General features: G+C 29.4%; 2 protein-coding genes and 1 long non-coding RNA gene across 4 annotated transcripts; 1 reads left to right on the top strand and 2 right to left on the bottom strand.

Annotated features, from left to right (window-relative positions):
• Positions 1–104: 104 nt before the first annotated feature.
• Positions 105–853, bottom strand: LOC111416071 (THO complex 7). Its single transcript, XM_023048013.2, has 2 exons — positions 803–853; positions 105–750 (listed from the first exon to the last, which is right to left on the bottom strand). Exons 1-2 carry the CDS (start codon positions 810–812, stop codon positions 137–139), a joined length of 624 nt encoding a protein of 207 aa, XP_022903781.1. The 5' UTR covers positions 813–853; the 3' UTR covers positions 105–136.
• Positions 854–927: 74 nt separating this feature from the next.
• Positions 928–3,020, bottom strand: LOC111416070 (uncharacterized). Of its 2 annotated transcripts, XR_002706476.2 has the most exons (3): positions 2,960–3,020; positions 1,181–1,320; positions 928–1,125 (listed from the first exon to the last, which is right to left on the bottom strand). It is a non-coding gene; the product is annotated as an uncharacterized lncRNA (long non-coding RNA). The 2 variants fall into 2 exon arrangements; XR_002706475.2 differs by lacking the exon at positions 2,960–3,020 and having other exon boundaries at positions 1,181–1,578.
• LOC111416064 (monocarboxylate transporter 14) lies at positions 1,580–17,853 on the top strand. The gene is made up of 5 exons (XM_023048005.2): positions 1,580–1,747; positions 8,843–9,575; positions 15,372–16,094; positions 16,149–16,550; positions 16,602–17,853. Exons 1-5 carry the CDS (start codon positions 1,670–1,672, stop codon positions 17,015–17,017), a joined length of 2,352 nt encoding a protein of 783 aa, XP_022903773.1. The 5' UTR covers positions 1,580–1,669; the 3' UTR covers positions 17,018–17,853.
• Positions 17,854–18,453: the final 600 nt, after the last annotated feature.

Below are 18,453 nucleotides of genomic sequence, written 5' to 3'. Positions count from 1 at the left end.
AATAAACACATTAAATAAAATAAAAGTTGGTATGACTGATTATGGTGGGAACTTTAAATAAACCTATTCTTATTTTAATTGTATAAAAATATAAATAAAAACGCTTTATTAATATAAAAATGTGTATTTATTAAATTTATTCAGACATAACTTCCGGACCAGGACTATTAGTGATATCATCCAAAGAAGTATTCATATGATCATCATCGCTTTTATCCTCGGACATACTCTGCAATTGATTACAACTTGAAATGAGAACATGAAATTGTTTCCTTCTCATATCCAATTTCTGCTCCAACAATCGTTTTTCTTCCCTCAATTCGCCCAGTTCCGCTTTAAGCTCCATCAATCGTTTATCCGTATCTTTTCTAGCAGGTTGTTCCTGAATACTTTGCGCCAATAAATCGTACATCATCATATTTTGTTTTAAAATTTTCGCTTGCTCTAATTCAATTTTAATCTCTTCGATTGCTTTCTTCACCTTCAATATCTTCTCCTCCAAAACACTTTGAATTATCTTGTAATTTTCCAATTCTCTTTGATTCGTTTTTTGTAGTAGAAGTGATCGTCTCATAGCAAATTCGCACTGTGCTATTTGGGAAAGCATCCTATCAAAAATAATTTGATTTTCAGTTTCCGAGTCATCCGATGAATTTGCAAACTTTATAACTGCCTTTAAAAGTGCGTTTAACCGCCTATCATCGCCAGTTCCATCTCCGTCGATTAGTAAACGTCTTCGAATAACTTCCTCTATAAACAAAATTGTTTAAATTAAATAATTAATTAATTTAGGTTTATTTACCATCGGACATTTTGTTACTTAAGAAGTAAGGTTATGTTTTTTTAAATGTTATTTATATATGATTATAGATGGCGCTTCAAAATTTTAATTAATTATTAAAATAAGGTCTAAATAAAACGACTAAATGTAATCAACGCTACATTAAAGAGTATATTTTTAATATATAACAAATCCATACACTTATTTACTGAAAAAAACAAGTACAATAACTTAGGTATCATCTTCCATGTTCTCTTCTGTATTTTTCGTACGCTTCTCGGCTTTCAGGGCATTCCTTATACAATTGTAACCGTTGTTCTTCGATATTCCCCAAAAATTTCTCTCTAATTGTAACAATGACCTTAATAAATCTTAAGTAGATACATAACCTTAAATTACCGGTAAATTAATCCAACTCCTGCTAAGACAAGAATTCCCCCAAATATTGTTGGGAAGCGAAGTAAAGTTGCTTTAGGTATTTGCGAACCCATTTTTACCTAAAATGCTTTGATAAAAATCTGATATTCGGATTAAACTGCCTAAAACAGACAATAAATTAGTTACTTTGTGTTATCGCGAGATAACGGTTGGTAATAACCTTTTATTGATTTAATTTAGTATTAGCCGATTAAAATGTAAATTTATTTAGAACATATTATTTTTTGATTAATTTGATTGTTAATGTTCAAAAAAAATTGATTAATTTATAATTTAAAAATAACCTTTCGTTTAAATATTTAGAAATTAACGATAAACTTAAAAAAAATAAAAGTCACTAAACAGTAACGCAACTGCGGGTTGTTTGGTGGACGGGTGTTGCTTGGTGCGGAAGCCGGTCGTCGGTTTTTCGCGCGGTTTTCCGGCGGTAGATGAGCCCCCTTTGGGGTAATGGGGGCCGGAACCAGCAGAGACGATAACGACGAGGATACCGATGAGGATCTATCAAGAAGAACCTCACAGAATTTGGTGAGAAAAGAGTTTTATTTGTTAATTTAAGATGGTGTAAGAGAGTTTCATCTTAGTGATTTATTTAATTTAATTAAATTTATTAATTAATTAAAAATTTTAATTTTTGATAAATTTTATTAAATTAATTTAAGTGGGGATTGTTTAAGTATTAATTTAGTTAATTTAGTGATTTTTTTGGGGATATTTAACTTTGTTAATTCATTTATTTGTTAATATATATTAACAAATCTATGGATGTAAAGAAAAACATTTGTGTTTACAATCAGCTGATCGCTTAATAATTTCGTTTAAACGATTTCTTTATTTTTTTTTTTTAATTTATTATTTTCTATTTATTTTAGAAGTTTAATTAAATTAACGGCACGTTTTTCATTAGATCGTTTTATTATTATTTAGTGACGATTGAAGTTGTGATGACGTCATCGCTAAACGTTTATATTCCGAACGAAGTGTTTCTCGCGTTGATCTGAAGTTGGTAGTCGCGGTTGAGTGAACGTTTTTTACGCGCACAGCATCGAGTTAGCCGTGTGTTTCCATAACGACGACGTTCATTCTTTTTTTACATACAAAAAAATGTGTTTTAGACTCTAAATAGTGTACTAATACAAAAACAAACTAAAAAACACGTGCCTACTTTGTTGATCGTTTTTTTTTGTTTCCAAGGCGGTAAATTTAAAATCAGTACGAGTTTATGTACTATGTCAAGGGCTTCTAGACAACGAAATCGGATTAATAGGGTACGTTCTATAACAAAAATGATTTTTGATTAATCATTAGATTTAGATAACAAGGAGAAATGCGATTTTTTCTAAAAATAAAGTGTCGGTGTATATGTATTTTGGCTCAACGTGCCAAAAACTAGCGCACGTTCCAACGAATCTTTTTTTATTGTTCGTTTTGGGTCGGTCGAGTTTGTAACTGCACCCACAACCAAAGCCAAAAAATGAGCCAAAATACGTATTGAAAAGTTGAATTAAAGAAATTTAAAAAAATGCAGTTATTTAAAAGATAGAGTGAGACGGGAAGGAGAAAAAATGTTATTGTTGAAGGAGAAATCTAATCGAATAGGAAATGCATGCGTATGTGTGACTAACTCAGTAAATTCGAATAAATTCGCAAACAACAACACCAACTGTATTAATTAGTAACAACACATAAAAATATTATCGTTATTTCAAAGAATTGATTAATTAAAATTTTTCGAATCACCTCAAATCTTCTTAAAAAGTAATTTTTCACATTCTTTGTTGGGATTCGATGTTAATGTGCTCGTTATACGAATATAAATAGACGTATTATTTATAAAAGACCAATAAAGAGATTCGTTTTTGGTTCCCTTTGTTCCCTTTCAACAACAACTTTTTGACATATTAACTGTCAAATAAAATGTCACAAAATTTACTTAAATCTCATTTTTATTTCTATGAAATAAATATGTTTTAAGTGGTATTTTCCTAGTTGTCTGTAATTATTTAAGTGGTTATTTTTTTATGAAAACTTAAGCAAAATTTTATGAAAAATTAAAAAATGGTTTTAATTCATTACAAATCAAAAAATATGGTAACCATGACAACGCGCTAAATTTTTTTGAAATATCAAAAAGAAAATGTTGGGCTGTCATTGTCAATTCTTACTTTTTCGGAGCTTTTGAAATAACAGGAAATATTTTTAGAGTATTTTTACAATTTAATAGGTGTAAACTCATCTTTTTTATCATTTCCCCCAGATGCCATCACAGCGTTGGGGTGTTATTGCGATCCTGTATCCATCTTCTAAAACTGCGTCTGTTCCTTACCATATTCTTCACTTCCTCCTCTCTTGCGGACTATCTCCTCCATTCTATCCTCCCATTTTATCCTAGGCATGCCTTTCCTTCGTTTTCCAACTATTTTCATTTCCATTACTCTTGTGGGATTCTCTCTTCTGGCATTCTGACTAGGTGTCCATACCAGTTCAGCTGTTTATTTTCTAATCGTCTCTTATAATTTTGTTTGTAATTCGGTTCATTCCTGTTTTCCCCACAATCTTTCCTAAAAATTTCATTTCAGCTGCTGTTATTTTTGATTTGTGTTTATCTCTTATCGGCCATACAGTTTTATAAATTCTTAATTTTGTATTTGTTCCATTCTCAGTAATAATGGTGCCCAAGTATTCAAATTTATCCACAATTTCCAATTTCTCCCCACTTATCTTTTCATTTATGTTTTTATTCTTTTCCCCTTTAGTTATATGCATAATCTTGGTTTTCCCTATAGATATTTGCATTTCCCTTTCTTCCAAACAGATTTTCTAGTTGGACAAATGTAGATATCAGCATTAATCGTCTGGCTACACCATGTCAAAGGTCTTCATTGGTGTTAATTTGTAATAACATATTGTGGAAGGTCTTGTTCTTGTTTTACTCTCCCTGTTTCATACTCTTCTCCTGTAACTTCTCATTATTATAATGAAAGCCACCAAACATCGTCCTAGAGTACATCCTTGCTAAGTTTGTCATACGCTGATTGAACATCACTTGATAATGGACTCATACCCACCATGAGTCAGGATATTTTTCGTGCTGTGGGTTTTGATCCGTAGAACAATAAAGGATATAAATAGCCCATATAGCGTTCTTCAAGTATTGAATTGAAACAAAATATCTTCTTATAGCCTCCATTCTTATTTTCCAAATGATTAATTTGCTCTTTATGTGATTATTAATAGAGAAAATGCCCTTTCAATAACTTTTTCTACGAGTACCTGTTAAAGAGAGTATAAAATTATTTTAAATCAAACATTGAAGCTATTGCATTATAGATATATTAGCATTATATCACTCATTTTTGCCTTCCTTTTAAACTGTTTTAAGATTACACATAACGTTTTCCTTTTCATTTCTTAAATCATTTAAATCACTCAACAAAGTTTTCTTTCAGCTTAAATCATTAATTCAAGCAGATTAAATTTCAATAACTGTCAAATTGACGTTTCGTTTTTTGACGTATGAGTAAATTATTTTTATGGTTAAACGCCATCTAGTGTTTAGTAGCGAATTTTTTTTGTGCATTATTATTTTTATTGCATATTAATTAATTTCGATTTAACTTGAATGTAGTAAAAATGTTTTAAAACTCATAGTTTAAACATGAATAATCTTTGTGATAACATTTTTTTTTAATTCTTATCAAATTCCATTTATATTATAATTCTTTTAAAACATCTCATTTTCTTGTGATAAAAAAACTCTTATTTGGCCGGAATAAGTTCAAACTGAAACAAACTGGACTGGTTAAGTGATCAATTTGTTGGACGCTAACTTTTAAGTGGATAAAAACATCCTGAGCATATTCATCTACATCTATTTTCATAATTTTTTTTTTTTTTTCGGAAAAAACTCGCTTGCATTTGTGCATTTGTTGCAAAATAAAATCGTTGGAAACCGTTCAAGTGTGATTATTTTTAGAACTAAAACGCGTTTTTTGTTGCGAATTTATTTTTACAAATTTTCTTGTTTGATGGAAGTCTTTTAAGTGTTTCTTGTAAATGAGGTTGCAACAATTCATCGCGTACAAAACCCAACGATACATGATAATTTTGAACGAGTGAGCGAATCTTCTCTTTCAGTACATTAAGAACATTAAAACGCATTCGAAAATTCTCGTTTCAAAATTAATTTCAAGGTTTTAGATATTTAAAAAATGTTTTTTTAATGCTTTATAACAATTATGATTGATGAATTCGATTGCTCTCTCCAAAGAATTAAATCTTTAAGCTTAGTTTTTAAGTTTTAATCCTTCGTAATGTATTATTATGTTGTTTATTCCTTTCATATATCGAAAAAGCGATCAAAAGGTCAATTGTATGTTAAGATTAACGTTATTTATTACATTTAATATTCCGAGTAATTTTCAAAAATAAAATATGAACTTAAGCATTGACATTGAACTACCTTTGTATACTTGGCAATGATCCAAATAGGAAATGTAAAAAGAGAGACAACATAATCGAGGAAGACGCATTAAGCATCGATTAAATAAAATGGAAAAAATGATTTTGTTAAAATCAAGTAACTAAAAACCAGAAAAAGTTACTCCCATAATAATAACCGATAACTATGTGATAATAAAAACGATTTGCTAAAATAATAATAAAAACTTTGCGACACTTTCAATACACGCGTTTAAAAATAACTTCTCTTCGTTAATTTAATTTGTCATTCGAATTAGAAAGATTCTATTACGTTTATTTGCCATTTACGCAAAAGGAACAATTAAACGGAAAAGACGAATTGTTTTTGTAAACGGGAGTAAGTGTTAATTTTTATGAAACGTGTTAAATCCAATAATTTTTAACACGTATGAAGTATTTATTATTTAATTTTTTCAATGATACTTATCTTAAAATTTTTGTGTTTATTCATTCTTAATCATAACACTCAGCATATTAACAATTGTTCGTGTTGTGTTGAAATATTTAACCTTTAAACATTGATCGTTGATTCCTCAATCGAATTCCATAGGAAATAAGGAAGCCGATTCCTCACATCTGTAACGTTAAAGTACATAAATAATGGCGATTTTTTTAACTTAAAATTTTTATTACAACACTTAATATCAATCTGATCGAAAAAGCTTTAATCTCTCTAAATACCTACACCTATAATTCATGTTTTAGACAATTTTTGATATCAATCGTAAAGATAAAGAGAAAAAATCTGTAAATTTCGTTTAGATTGTTGGCGTTCCTCGAATCTTATTCATCTAGATCTTTTTTTATGTTAAATAGTTTCGATTAATGGAAACAAAATCATCTGTAAGTAAAAAATTATTTGATATTGGCTAAAATGAACAATTTTTAACAAAATTAATTCTTGATTTGACATTTAATTGACATTTTTAATGACATTTTGAGATTCAAGACGACTTCATCACCATAGCAACGACTCTTGTTAACTTTTTAACCACAAAAAAATTAAATTGAACTGTTTGGTTTTTACTTTTTACTCATAATGCGAATATGTAAAGACGCGGGCTATAAATTACAATGTAATTTGTGAATTTAAATAAAAAATAATTAAAAAAAATAAAATGAAATGATTCTATTTTGAAATGGTAATGAAACGATGGTTATTAAGGAGTTTTGTGTTTATATAATGTTGATGATGAAGGAAGACGTAAAAATAAGTAATATTTTTAATTATTTTCGTTTTTACAACAAATTTACGTCGCGGTTACCATAGCAACCATTTTAATCACTTTTCTTTTGACAAGGTAAGATTACAAAGATGTCATTTAACTTTGAATTGTCAAAAATCTTTCACTAAATTATGTATTTCGTACACTAGAATAAGAAATAAAGGTATAAAAATGTACGAATCTTACTAGAAATTGTAATCAAATTAACTCCGCGACGGTGAACGTAATGTTTTAATCGAAAACGTAACCTAACTTTTTTTTGTGACAAAGTCACCCCATCTAGCGTTAATCACCCATATTAATCTTAGTATTTTTGACATTTAAAACCTGTGATAACATTTCTTCCTAAATTTATTAAATTTTACGAAAAGAAAAGTTAAATTATCCGAGAAAACCATTTTTGAAACCACAAGCTGTTTCTTGAAAGTGCCTCTAAGTTCTAGGAAGTGTTCCCCATAAATTAATCGAAAACATAACCTAACTTTTGTAAAACGTCAATTTATATCGGTAAGAATTAATTATTGAATTATATGTTTTTTTGTTGAAAAGTTCTCACTACATCATGCGTTTCTAAATCCATGAATCTTACTAGAAATTGTAATTAGATTAACTCGGCGACGGAGAATGTAATAACCTAACTTTTTTTTTGTGACAAACTCACCCCATCTAGCGTTAAAATTTAATACATTTTTCAAACATTTAAAATTATTAAATATTACAAATGAAAAGTTAAATTAACCGAAAAACCATTAAAATGCAGTGTTGGAACTCCAAGCTATTTCTTTAAAGTGATCCCTAAGTATTCCCCATAAATTAATTAGTGACGTATCGAAAATATAACCTAACTTTCTTAAAACGTCAATTTAAAGTTGATTTATATCGGTAAAAATTATTTATAAAATTTTCTTGAAATAAATTTAAAATGTTTGAAATTAAATATAATCTGTTGTTAAGTTAAATAAATTTTCCTTTATATTGTATTAAAATAACTTAAGTCCATTGTACATAACACATAAGCAATAACAAAAGTAACAAAACTTGGTTGTAACTTAACCAAACAAAATAATCAGTCTCTAACAGTTTTAACAGGGTTTAAACAGTTATTTAATTGCCTCGAGAAACATTCATACTCGTGCTAATCGTTCCCAATCAAAGAAAAATATTAGTGTAACAATAACGAAAAAACACAGTTCCATACATAATTTCCAAGTAGTAGTTGTTCTTATTACTCTCTCTTAAAGAAAAGTTTTGTTCAAATAAGAAATAGACTCGAGAAGTGGCTTTTGTATGCTTAAAAAGATTACAAGTGATAGATAAATTGTGTACTATAAAATCGTCGCACGCGTAATTGTCGAAGCATTTTGTAGATTAGTTAGAGAATCGAACATCTTGTTTTTTTTATTTTAGTATAGATTTTTGTGAAAATAATGACTGAGAAAAAAACCGTAAGTAAAACTATCCCAACCTAACTCAGCGCATTTTTTATTATGATTTAACTCGCCTTATTATTATTATTAATTAAAATTAATGCAAATTTAATCCACGCTTTTTGGTTTATAAATAACAAATTTAATCTTTATCAAGTTAATTTCTTGTTACCACAAACGTTTTTTATTGATTTTAATTCTTTTGAGGTTTTAAATTATTATTTATAAGTAGATTACATAATTCCTATTATAAATTAAATTAATAATTTGGGTTGAGTGGAATTACTTCACAACTATGAATCGCTATTATATCCTTTGTTCGATATCAACTCAACGATGGTAAACAACGATTAAGTGTGTCAATCTATAGTTTAGAAAAAATGAACAATAACCACTTATAAATGCAATATTTCATTTAATTATCTAATACAATTTAATCCACATGTATAGTTATTTTTTTTAAATCTTAACGTTTCTTTTTGTTTTAGACTGAAAGTGAAATAGCATGCGAAGAAGCGGCTCGTTTAACGGCCGAACAAGAACAAGAGGAAGATGAAGAGTATTGCGATTATCACGATCTTCCACCGCCACCGGATGGTGGCTACGGGTGGGTTATCGTCGCCGCTTCTTTTATGTGCAACATGATAGTTGATGGGATCGCATACACGTTCGGCGTTTTCATCAATGAATTCATCAATTATTATGGCGAACCCGCAGGAAAAACCGCTTGGGTTGGATCTTTACTATCAGGAATGTATCTTAGCGCTGGACCCGTTGTTAGCGCCCTCACCAACAAGTACGGCTGTCGAGCTGTTTGCATCGCCGGAAGTTTGATTTCAACATCCGCATTCGTCCTTTCCATTTTCAGTCCGACGGTTAACGTTTTAATGTTAACTTATGGTTTTATGGGCGGATTAGGATTCGGTTTGATTTATCTTCCGGCGGTGGTTTGCGTCGGATATTATTTTGAAACGAAACGATCTCTCGCAACCGGAATCGCCGTCTGTGGATCTGGGGTCGGAACGTTTGCTTTTGCACCACTCGCGACCGCTTTACTTCAAGTTTACGATTGGAAAGGAGCTAATTTAATCCTTGCTGGGATTATTCTAAATTGTGCCATATTTGGCGCTTTAATGCGTCCCTTAGAATATCCCAAGGAACCTAGGGTTAAACCGTTATTACAAAGAATGGCTGAAGAAAGACGTATTGCTATGGAAAGAGGTAAATGTTATAAATAGTTTCGCTTTTGAATAATAGATGTCACCGATTCGCGATGACATTTCACGTGATATTTCAAACTAACCTCAAATGTGATTTTGATTAATTTTATTTTATTAATTTGGACCGCGTTACGCATCACTTGACTAAGCGACAAATGAACAATGTTGAGAAAAACGGGATTTTCGTTTTCATCTCTCTAAAAATATGACTTCTCACAATAGACAGGCTCAAACTATTCAGCCATCACAAGCACAAAATCCGCTTAGTCAGTCGTTTTACGATTATACAGGCGTTTCTGTAAGATTAATCACAAATACTAGAGTCAAAATGATGTTTCGTGTAAAAGTTTTTGAAGAAAATTATCTAGAGTTTGATTTTGTACTTTTCGACTGGTTTCTATTCTATATAGAATTTAAGTCTAACTAGTTTCGGCCCTTGGCCATCTTCAGACCCTCTACAAATAGATTAACGTCCCTCATCCTATACATTTTACAAACAAGTTTCTTAATATTTCTTTTTCTTTTGTTAAAGAAGATCAAATATCAAAGTCGAAATCAGATTATTAGTTACTAATTTACAAAATTAAAGTTTAAAAAGTTGTAAAATGAAATTAAGGACGAAGTGTTACAAGTTTACAGGTTAAAATTTAAGAACGCTTTTTTTTTAACAAAAGATGTGGCTTAAAAATCGACGATTTTTTTTTAAATCAATGTGAAATTACCCCAAAAACACGTAATGTGATGTAAAGAATACATCATGAAAGATCGCCATGAAGTTGTCCATTTGTCTATTATAATGATAACTGATTTTAGGTTTAAAGTTTCAACCTCAATTTTGACATATTTGTAATCGTTGTGAAAAATCCTTTAAAATGAGTCCAAACATGATACGTTTAATTCCAATATTACTCGAGATATAAGCCACTTCCGGTTTGAAATGTCAATGTCATTTTGATATATTCTTCATTTTTATAAAATGTCTTAAAATTTGTGACAAAAACAAAAATATAATTAAAAAAATCAAAAATTAAGGTTGGTATTAATATTTAAAAATTAAATTGCTATCTTCATTGTTGCTAACTTCGGGTTTAATGTTTTTTGTTCTAACTTTTTTGTTTTTTGAGATAAGTGCGTCTTTTTTGGACTCATTTTCAAGCTTTTTTTTAATAAAGAATACATCATGAAAGATCGCCATGAAGTTGTCCATTTGTCTATTATATGATAACTAATTTCAGGTTTAAAGTGTCAACCTCAATTTTGACATATTTGTAATCGTTATGAAAAATCCTTTAAAATGAGTCCAAACATGATACTTTAATTCCAATATTACTCGAGATATAAGCAACTTCCGGTTTGAAATGTCAATGTCATTTTGATATATTCTTAATTTTTATAAAATGTCTTAAAATTTGTGACAAAAACAAAAATATAATTAAAAAAATCAAAAATTAAGGTTGGTATTAATATTTAAAAATTAAATTGCTATCTTCATTGTTGCTAAGTTCGGTTTTAACATATTTTATTCTAACTTTTTTGTTTTTTGAGATAAGTACGTCTTGATTGGACTCATTTTAAAGGTTTTTTTCAATAAAGAATACACCATGAAAGAACGCCATGAAGTTGTCCATTTGTCTATTATAATGATAACTAATTTCAGGTTTAAAGTGTCAACCTCAATTTTGACATATTTGTAATCGTTGTGAAAAATCCTTTAAATGAGTCCAAACATGATACGTTTAATTCCAATATTACTCGAGATATAAGCAACTTCCGGTTTGAAATGTCAATGTCATTTTGATATATTCTTAATTTTTATAAAATGTCTTAAAATTTGTGACAAAAACAAAAATATAATTAAAAAAATCAAAAATTAAGGTTGGTATTAATATTTAAAAATTAAATTGCTATCTTCATTGTTGCTAACTTCGGGTTTAATGTTTTTTGTTCAAACTTTTTCGTTTTTTGAGATAAGTGCGTCTTGTTTGAACTCATTTTCAAGGTTTTTTTAAATAAAGAATACATCATGAAAGATCGCCATGAAGTTGTCCATTTGTCTATTATAATGATAACTAATTTCAGGTTTAAAGTGTCAACCTCAATTTTGACATATTTGTAATCGTTGTGAAAAATCCTTTAAAATGAGTCCAAACATGATACGTTTAATTCCAATATTACTCGAGATATAAGCAACTTCCGGTTTGAAATGTCAATGTCATTTTGATATATTCTTAATTTTTATAAAATGTCTTAAAATTTGTGACAAAAACAAAAATATAATTAAAAAAATCAAAAATTAAGGTTGGTATTAATATTTAAAAATTAAATTGCTATCTTCATTGTTGCTAACTTCGGGTTTAATGTTTTTTGTTCTAACTTTTTTGTTTTTTGAGATAAGTGCGTCTTTTTTGGACTCATTTTCAAGCTTTTTTTTAATAAAGAATACATCATGAAAGATCGCCATGAAGTTGTCCATTTGTCTATTATATGATAACTAATTTCAGGTTTAAAGTGTCAACCTCAATTTTGACATATTTGTAATCATTGTGAAAAATCCTTTAAAATGAGTCCAAACATGATACGTTTAATTCCAATATTACTCGAGATATAAGCAACTTCCGGTTTGAAATGTCAATGTCATTTTGATATATTCTTATTTTTTATAAAATGTCTTAAAATTTGTGACAAAAACAAAAATATAATTTAAAAAATCAAAAATTAAGGTTGGTATTAATATTTAAAAATTAAATTGCTATCTTCATTGTTGCTAACGTCGGGTTTAATGTTTTTTATTTTAACTTTTTTGTTTTTTGAGATAAGTGCGTCTTGTTTGGACTCATTTTCAAGGTTTTTTTTAATAAAGAATACATCATGAAAGAACACTATATAGTTGTCCATTTGTCTATTATGTGATAACTAACTTCAGGTTTAAGTGTCAACCTCAATTTTAACATATTTGTAATCCTCATTAAAAATCCTTTAAAATGAGTACAAACACGACATATTTATCTTCAATATTAATGAAGTTATGGTCAACTTCCGGTTAAGAATGTCAATGTCATTTTGACATATTCTTAATTTTTATAAAATGTCTTAATATTTATCACCAAAACAAAAATATAATAAAAAAAAATCAAAAATTAAGGTTGGTATTAATATTTAAAAATTAAATTGCTATCTTCATTGTTGCTAACGTCGGGTTTAATGTTTTTTATTCTAACTTTTTTGTTTTTTGAGATAAGTGCGTCTTGTTTGGACTCATTTTCAAGGTTTTTTTTAATAAAGAATACATCATGAAAGAACACTATATAGTTGTCCATTTGTCTATTATGTGATAACTAACTTCAGGTTTAAGTGTCAACCTCAATTTTAACATATTTGTAATCCTCATTAAAAATCCTTTAAAATGAGTACAAACACGACATATTTATCTTCAATATTAATGAAGTTATGGTCAACTTCCGGTTAAGAATGTCAATGTCATTTTGACATATTCTTAATTTTTATGAAATGTCTTAAAATTTGTGGCAAAAACAAAAATATAATTAAAAAAATCAAAAATTAAGGTTGGTATTAATATTTAAAAATTAAATTGCTATCTTTATTGTTGCTAACTTCGGGTTTAATGTTTTTTGTTCTAATTTTTTTGTTTTTTGAGATAAGTGCGTCTTGTTTGGACTCATTTTCAAGGTTTTTTTTAATAAAGAATACATCATGAAAGAACACTATATAGTTGTCCATTTGTCTATTATGTGATAACTAACTTCAGGTTTAAGTGTCAACCTCAATTTTAACATATTTGTAATCCTTATTAAAAATCCTTTAAAATGAGTACAAACACGACATATTTATCTTCAATATTAATGAAGTTATGGTCAACTTCCGGTTAAGAATGTCAATGTCATTTTGACATATTCTTAATTTTTATGAAATGTCTTAAAATTTGTGACAAAAACAAAAATATAATTAAAAAAATCAAAAATTAAGGTTGGTATTAATATTTAAAAATTAAATTGCTATCTTTATTGTTGCTAACTTCGGGTTTAATGTTTTTTGTTCTAACTTTTTTGTTTTTTGAGATAAGTGCGTCTTTTTTGAACTCATTTTCAAGGTTTTTTTAATAAAGAATACATCATGAAAGAACACTATATAGTTGTCCATTTGTCTATGATGTGATAACTAACTTCAGGTTTAAGTGTCAACCTCAATTTTAACATATTTGTAATCCTCATTAAAAATCCTTTAAAATGAGTACAAACACGACATATTTATCTTCAATATTAATGAAGTTATGGTCAACTTCCGGTTAAGAATGTCAATGTCATTTTGACATATTCTTAATTTTTATAAAATGTCTTAAAATTTGCGACAAAAACAAAAATATAATTAAAAAAATCAAAAATTAAGGTTGGTATTAATATTTAAAAATTAAATTGCTATCTTTATTGTTGCTAACTTCGGGTTTAATGTTTTTTGTTCTAATTTTTTTGTTTTTTGAGATAAGTGCGTCTTGTTTGGACTCATTTTCAAGGTTTTTTTTAATAAAGAATACATCATGAAAGAACACTATATAGTTGTCCATTTGTCTATTATGTGATAACTAACTTCAGGTTTAAGTGTCAACCTCAATTTTAACATATTTGTAATCCTCATTAAAAATCCTTTAAAATGAGTACAAACACGACATATTTATCTTCAATATTAATGAAGTTATGGTCAACTTCCGGTTAAGAATGTCAATGTCATTTTGACATATTCTTAATTTTTATGAAATGTCTTAAAATTTGTGACATAAACAAAAATATAATTAAAAAAATCAAAAATTAAGGTTGGTATTAATATTTAAAAATTAAATTGCTATCTTCAGTGTTGCTAACTTCGGGTTTAACGTTTTTTATTCTAACTTTTTTGTTTTTTGAGATAAGTGCGTCATCTTTGGACTCATTTTAAAGGTTTTTTAATGAAGACGACAAATATGTCAAAATTGACGTTGACATTTCAAACCGGAAGTGATTGTATCTCCATTAATGTCAAAGTTAAATATGTCGAGTTTGGACTCATTTTAAAGGATTTTTTATGAAGTTGACAAATATGTCAAAATTAATAATTAAAAGTTCGAACTTTTTGGTTTTTTGAGAGAAATGCATCATGTTTGGACTCACTTTAAAGGTTATTTTATGAAGATTACGAATATAATGATAGAATTAAAGTTGACATTGACAACTGAACATTTTTACTACTAAACGCGAATGTTTCTAGTTCTTGTTCTAGTTTTAGTTCATTAAAAATATACAACATAGCAATATCTTATGCTAACTAGCGCTATCTACCACTGCCACTAGAACTAACACTAGACCGAGAACTAGAAACATTCGGATTTAGCCGCACGTCTCTCAAGACGGCTAAACCCGAATGATTCTAGTTCTAGGTCTTGTGTTAGTTCTAGTTTTATTTGCCATATAGCGTCAGGTTGTTGTATATTTTTATTGAAACGACACTGGTCCGAAATTATAGTATCTAAGTGTCTAAGTATCGTATCTAAGTCGGTTCTTAGACGTATGATGCATATCTGACTTGAAATCGTATAACCTGATTGGCGCTTAACTTTATCCTTTAAAACAAATGGTATTTTAGGTCTTTCGGTATTCTGCATTTTTTCTAAGATGAGTTACACCTTTTCCTACCAGACAGCATGAAAATCTCTAAAAACGATAAAATATCGCGTAGTCAAGTGATGTATAACACTTTCCATTTATTTAATAATTTATATAAACACTTCAATTCTTTTTAATGTTTTTAGGAAGTATTGGAGGTTCATATTTTATGGTACAATTACCAGATGGAACGATGGAAAAACGTCAAAAACAACCATTAAACATAGATCCAGGTGTTCATTCAAGTTTTAATTTGGATCAATTGGCTCCCGGAACGCCGATAACCCCGATACCAACCGTCCCCACGTTGCCAACAATAGCCGAAGCTAGAACTCAAGAGCAAAATGGTGAATCTTCTGATGTGAAAATAAAAAATCCTCGTCTAGGTGAATTAAGAAATCAAGATGGAACGAAAGGTGGCGAATTTGACCCCACGAATAAAATGCCGCGAAACGCATCGCAACCTGCCTTTTCAACCCACGTCGCGTTGCCCAAGAACGGTTCGGTTCCCTTTTTCGATCGAGCGAGGAAAGCGTCCGTCGGTGAACGTTTTAAACCGAGTTTAAATCCGATTAAATCTTCCTCGAGGGGCGCTGTGAATTCGAACGGGGATATGAGAAAGAGTACCCGATCGTTTTTGGGTAGTCGAAACAATAACTCCGAGGTGGATTGTGAAAGTTTGGGTTACACCTCATCAAAGTTGTCGTTATCAAGGGAAAAACCACAAATGGTTCGTCCGTTATCAAGAAAGGATATTTTTTATTCTGGTTCTATTGTTAATTTACCACAATATCAATCTCAAAAGTCTTTGGAACATTATAGGCAAAGTATTCAAAGTTTAGCTAAACCTAGACCAGAAAAAACTGATGGTAAGAACTAATCACAAAGATGTTTTAATACAAAATTAATTTATTTTATTTTAGAAACTGAATTATGTCCATGTTTCGTTTTACCGGAAGGTGTAAAAGCGGCTTTAGGTCAAATGATGGATGTTTCTTTGTTAAAGAATCCGGTTTTTATGATGATTGGAATTTCGAATTTATTCGGAATGGCTGGACTTTACGTTCCGTTCGTTTATCTCGTTGATGTTGCGAAGAAAGATGGAATTGATGGTGGCCAAGCGTCCTTTTTAATTTCTATAATCGGCATAACAAACACAATCGGTCGTATAGCTTGCGGATATTTTGCCGATTTCCCTCAGGTTAACGCCTTATTCGTCAACAACATTTGTCTCGTTATTTCCACCATTGCAGTCGCTCTTACACCATTTTGCCATAGTTATGGGGCTTATGTAGCTATGGCCATCTTTTTCGGATTAGCCATTTGTGAGTTAATTTTTTATTTTATAAACAATCTTTTAATGTTTATTTTTTTAGCTGGTTACATCTCTTTAACCTCCATAATCCTCGTAGATCTGCTTGGTTTAGAAAAATTAACGAGTGCTTTCGGGCTGTTAATTTTATTCCGTGGGGCTGCTACGATTGTCGGTTCTCCATTAGCTGGGGCTCTGTATGATATGACGAAAACGTACGATTTACCGTTTTTCGTAGCCGGTGGATTATTCGGAGTCTCTGCATTAACAAGTTTTGCGGCCCCTCTATTTAAGCGTTTTGTACCTAACGAACAACAACCGGTCGTGGGGGACGTTTTAACCCCAATCGATGAAGATGAGGAGGAAGATGAAGATGATAGGCCCATTACGATAGGGCACGGAAAGATACCAGAAATTATAAAAACCGCTTCGAGTCCGGATACGGAAAAAGAAATTAAACAAATCGAATCAGTTTTATAGAAAATTCATATATTATTTTATTTTTGGGGAAACCCCGAAATGCTAAGAAGACTGTAATTTAATTAAAAAGAAGCAAACAGGTTTAAGAAATAAAGAAAAGAGTATGTGTGTGATAAAAAGGTATTTATATTCTAATAGTCAATTTTTTTTGATTAAAATGGAAAGAAAAATGAGGTTATGATTGTAAATAATTATTACAAAGAAGCATCATTATCTCCGAAAAATCCAACAATACATTATGTTCAGTAAAATTAAATCCAAAAGATTGTTTTTTATTGAACATGTACATATTATATAATTTTTGCTTAACTAACCGTAAAAATTGTCGCACAATGTAATACGTATAAGTAAAAGAAAACTGTAGGTAGTTTTAAGTTTAGGTAAACAATTTTCTTTCTATAATTTTGTCAAATCTTTTTGTAGTTTGATATCTTTGTAAATAGCGCAGCCAGTTTCCAAAAAGAAATCGTTTAAAAGGGGAGTAACACAAAGGTTATGAGAACGATGTTGATAATAAATATTTAAAATAATTAACACTATGCTCAGGTCCGTGACGCTGAGGCGCGCAAAGTAAAAGTAACTCGGTAAATAACCCGACGCTCGATAGACGCCTTAACTACTACGGTATGTAATTATTAAATTGATAATGATAATTGAAACTAAGTACGTTGTGTATAAATGATAATAATAAAAAATAATAAATTTAAAATAGGAACGATACGTTTAGTACCTGTGCACTTGGAGTTTAATTAATTAATTATTATTATTACGATTGATTAATTATTGTATTTTATTCGAAACACGTAAACTAAAAAATACATATTGTGATCTCGAAATATATTTTTTTATTTTAAAGTTGGCAAAACTTAAATGTCAACTAACTTAACTGTCATTTTTAATTTTGTGTGTTTAACAGTGTTTAAGGTGTTTTTCTTGCTTCAAATTGGCGTTAAGGTAAGATTTAATGTTATTGCGCTTGACGTTTAATGCCGTTCAGCCTTATCCTCCTCATTACAAAGACGTCATTTCACCTCGAATTGTCAAACATTTTTTTTTAATTTAAATAGATTTTTCACTAAATTTGTGTACTTCAGTATAAAAAACACGTATAAAATTCGATGTATCTTACTAGAAATTGTGATTAGATTTATTTCGCGACGGTGAATGTGATGTTTTAATCGAAAACATAACCTAACTTTTTTTTTATGACAAACTCGCCCCATCTAGCGTTAACCACCCATATTAAGCTTAGTATTTTTGACATTTAAAACCTGTGATAACATTTCTTCCTAAATTTATTGAATTTTACGAAAAGAAAAGTTAAATTAACCGAGAAAACGTCTTTAAAGTGCCTCTAAGTTCTAGGAAGTGTTCCCCATAAATTAATCGAAAACATAACCCAACTTTTTTAAAACGTCAATTTAAAATTGTTTCGG

This window comes from Onthophagus taurus, chromosome 3 (genome assembly GCF_036711975.1).
Source record: "Onthophagus taurus isolate NC chromosome 3, IU_Otau_3.0, whole genome shotgun sequence".
Taxonomy (NCBI): Eukaryota; Metazoa; Arthropoda; class Insecta; order Coleoptera; family Scarabaeidae; genus Onthophagus; species Onthophagus taurus.
The sequence above is the reverse complement of the archived record's forward strand: the minus strand, read 5'-3'. Positions and strand labels throughout refer to the sequence as shown.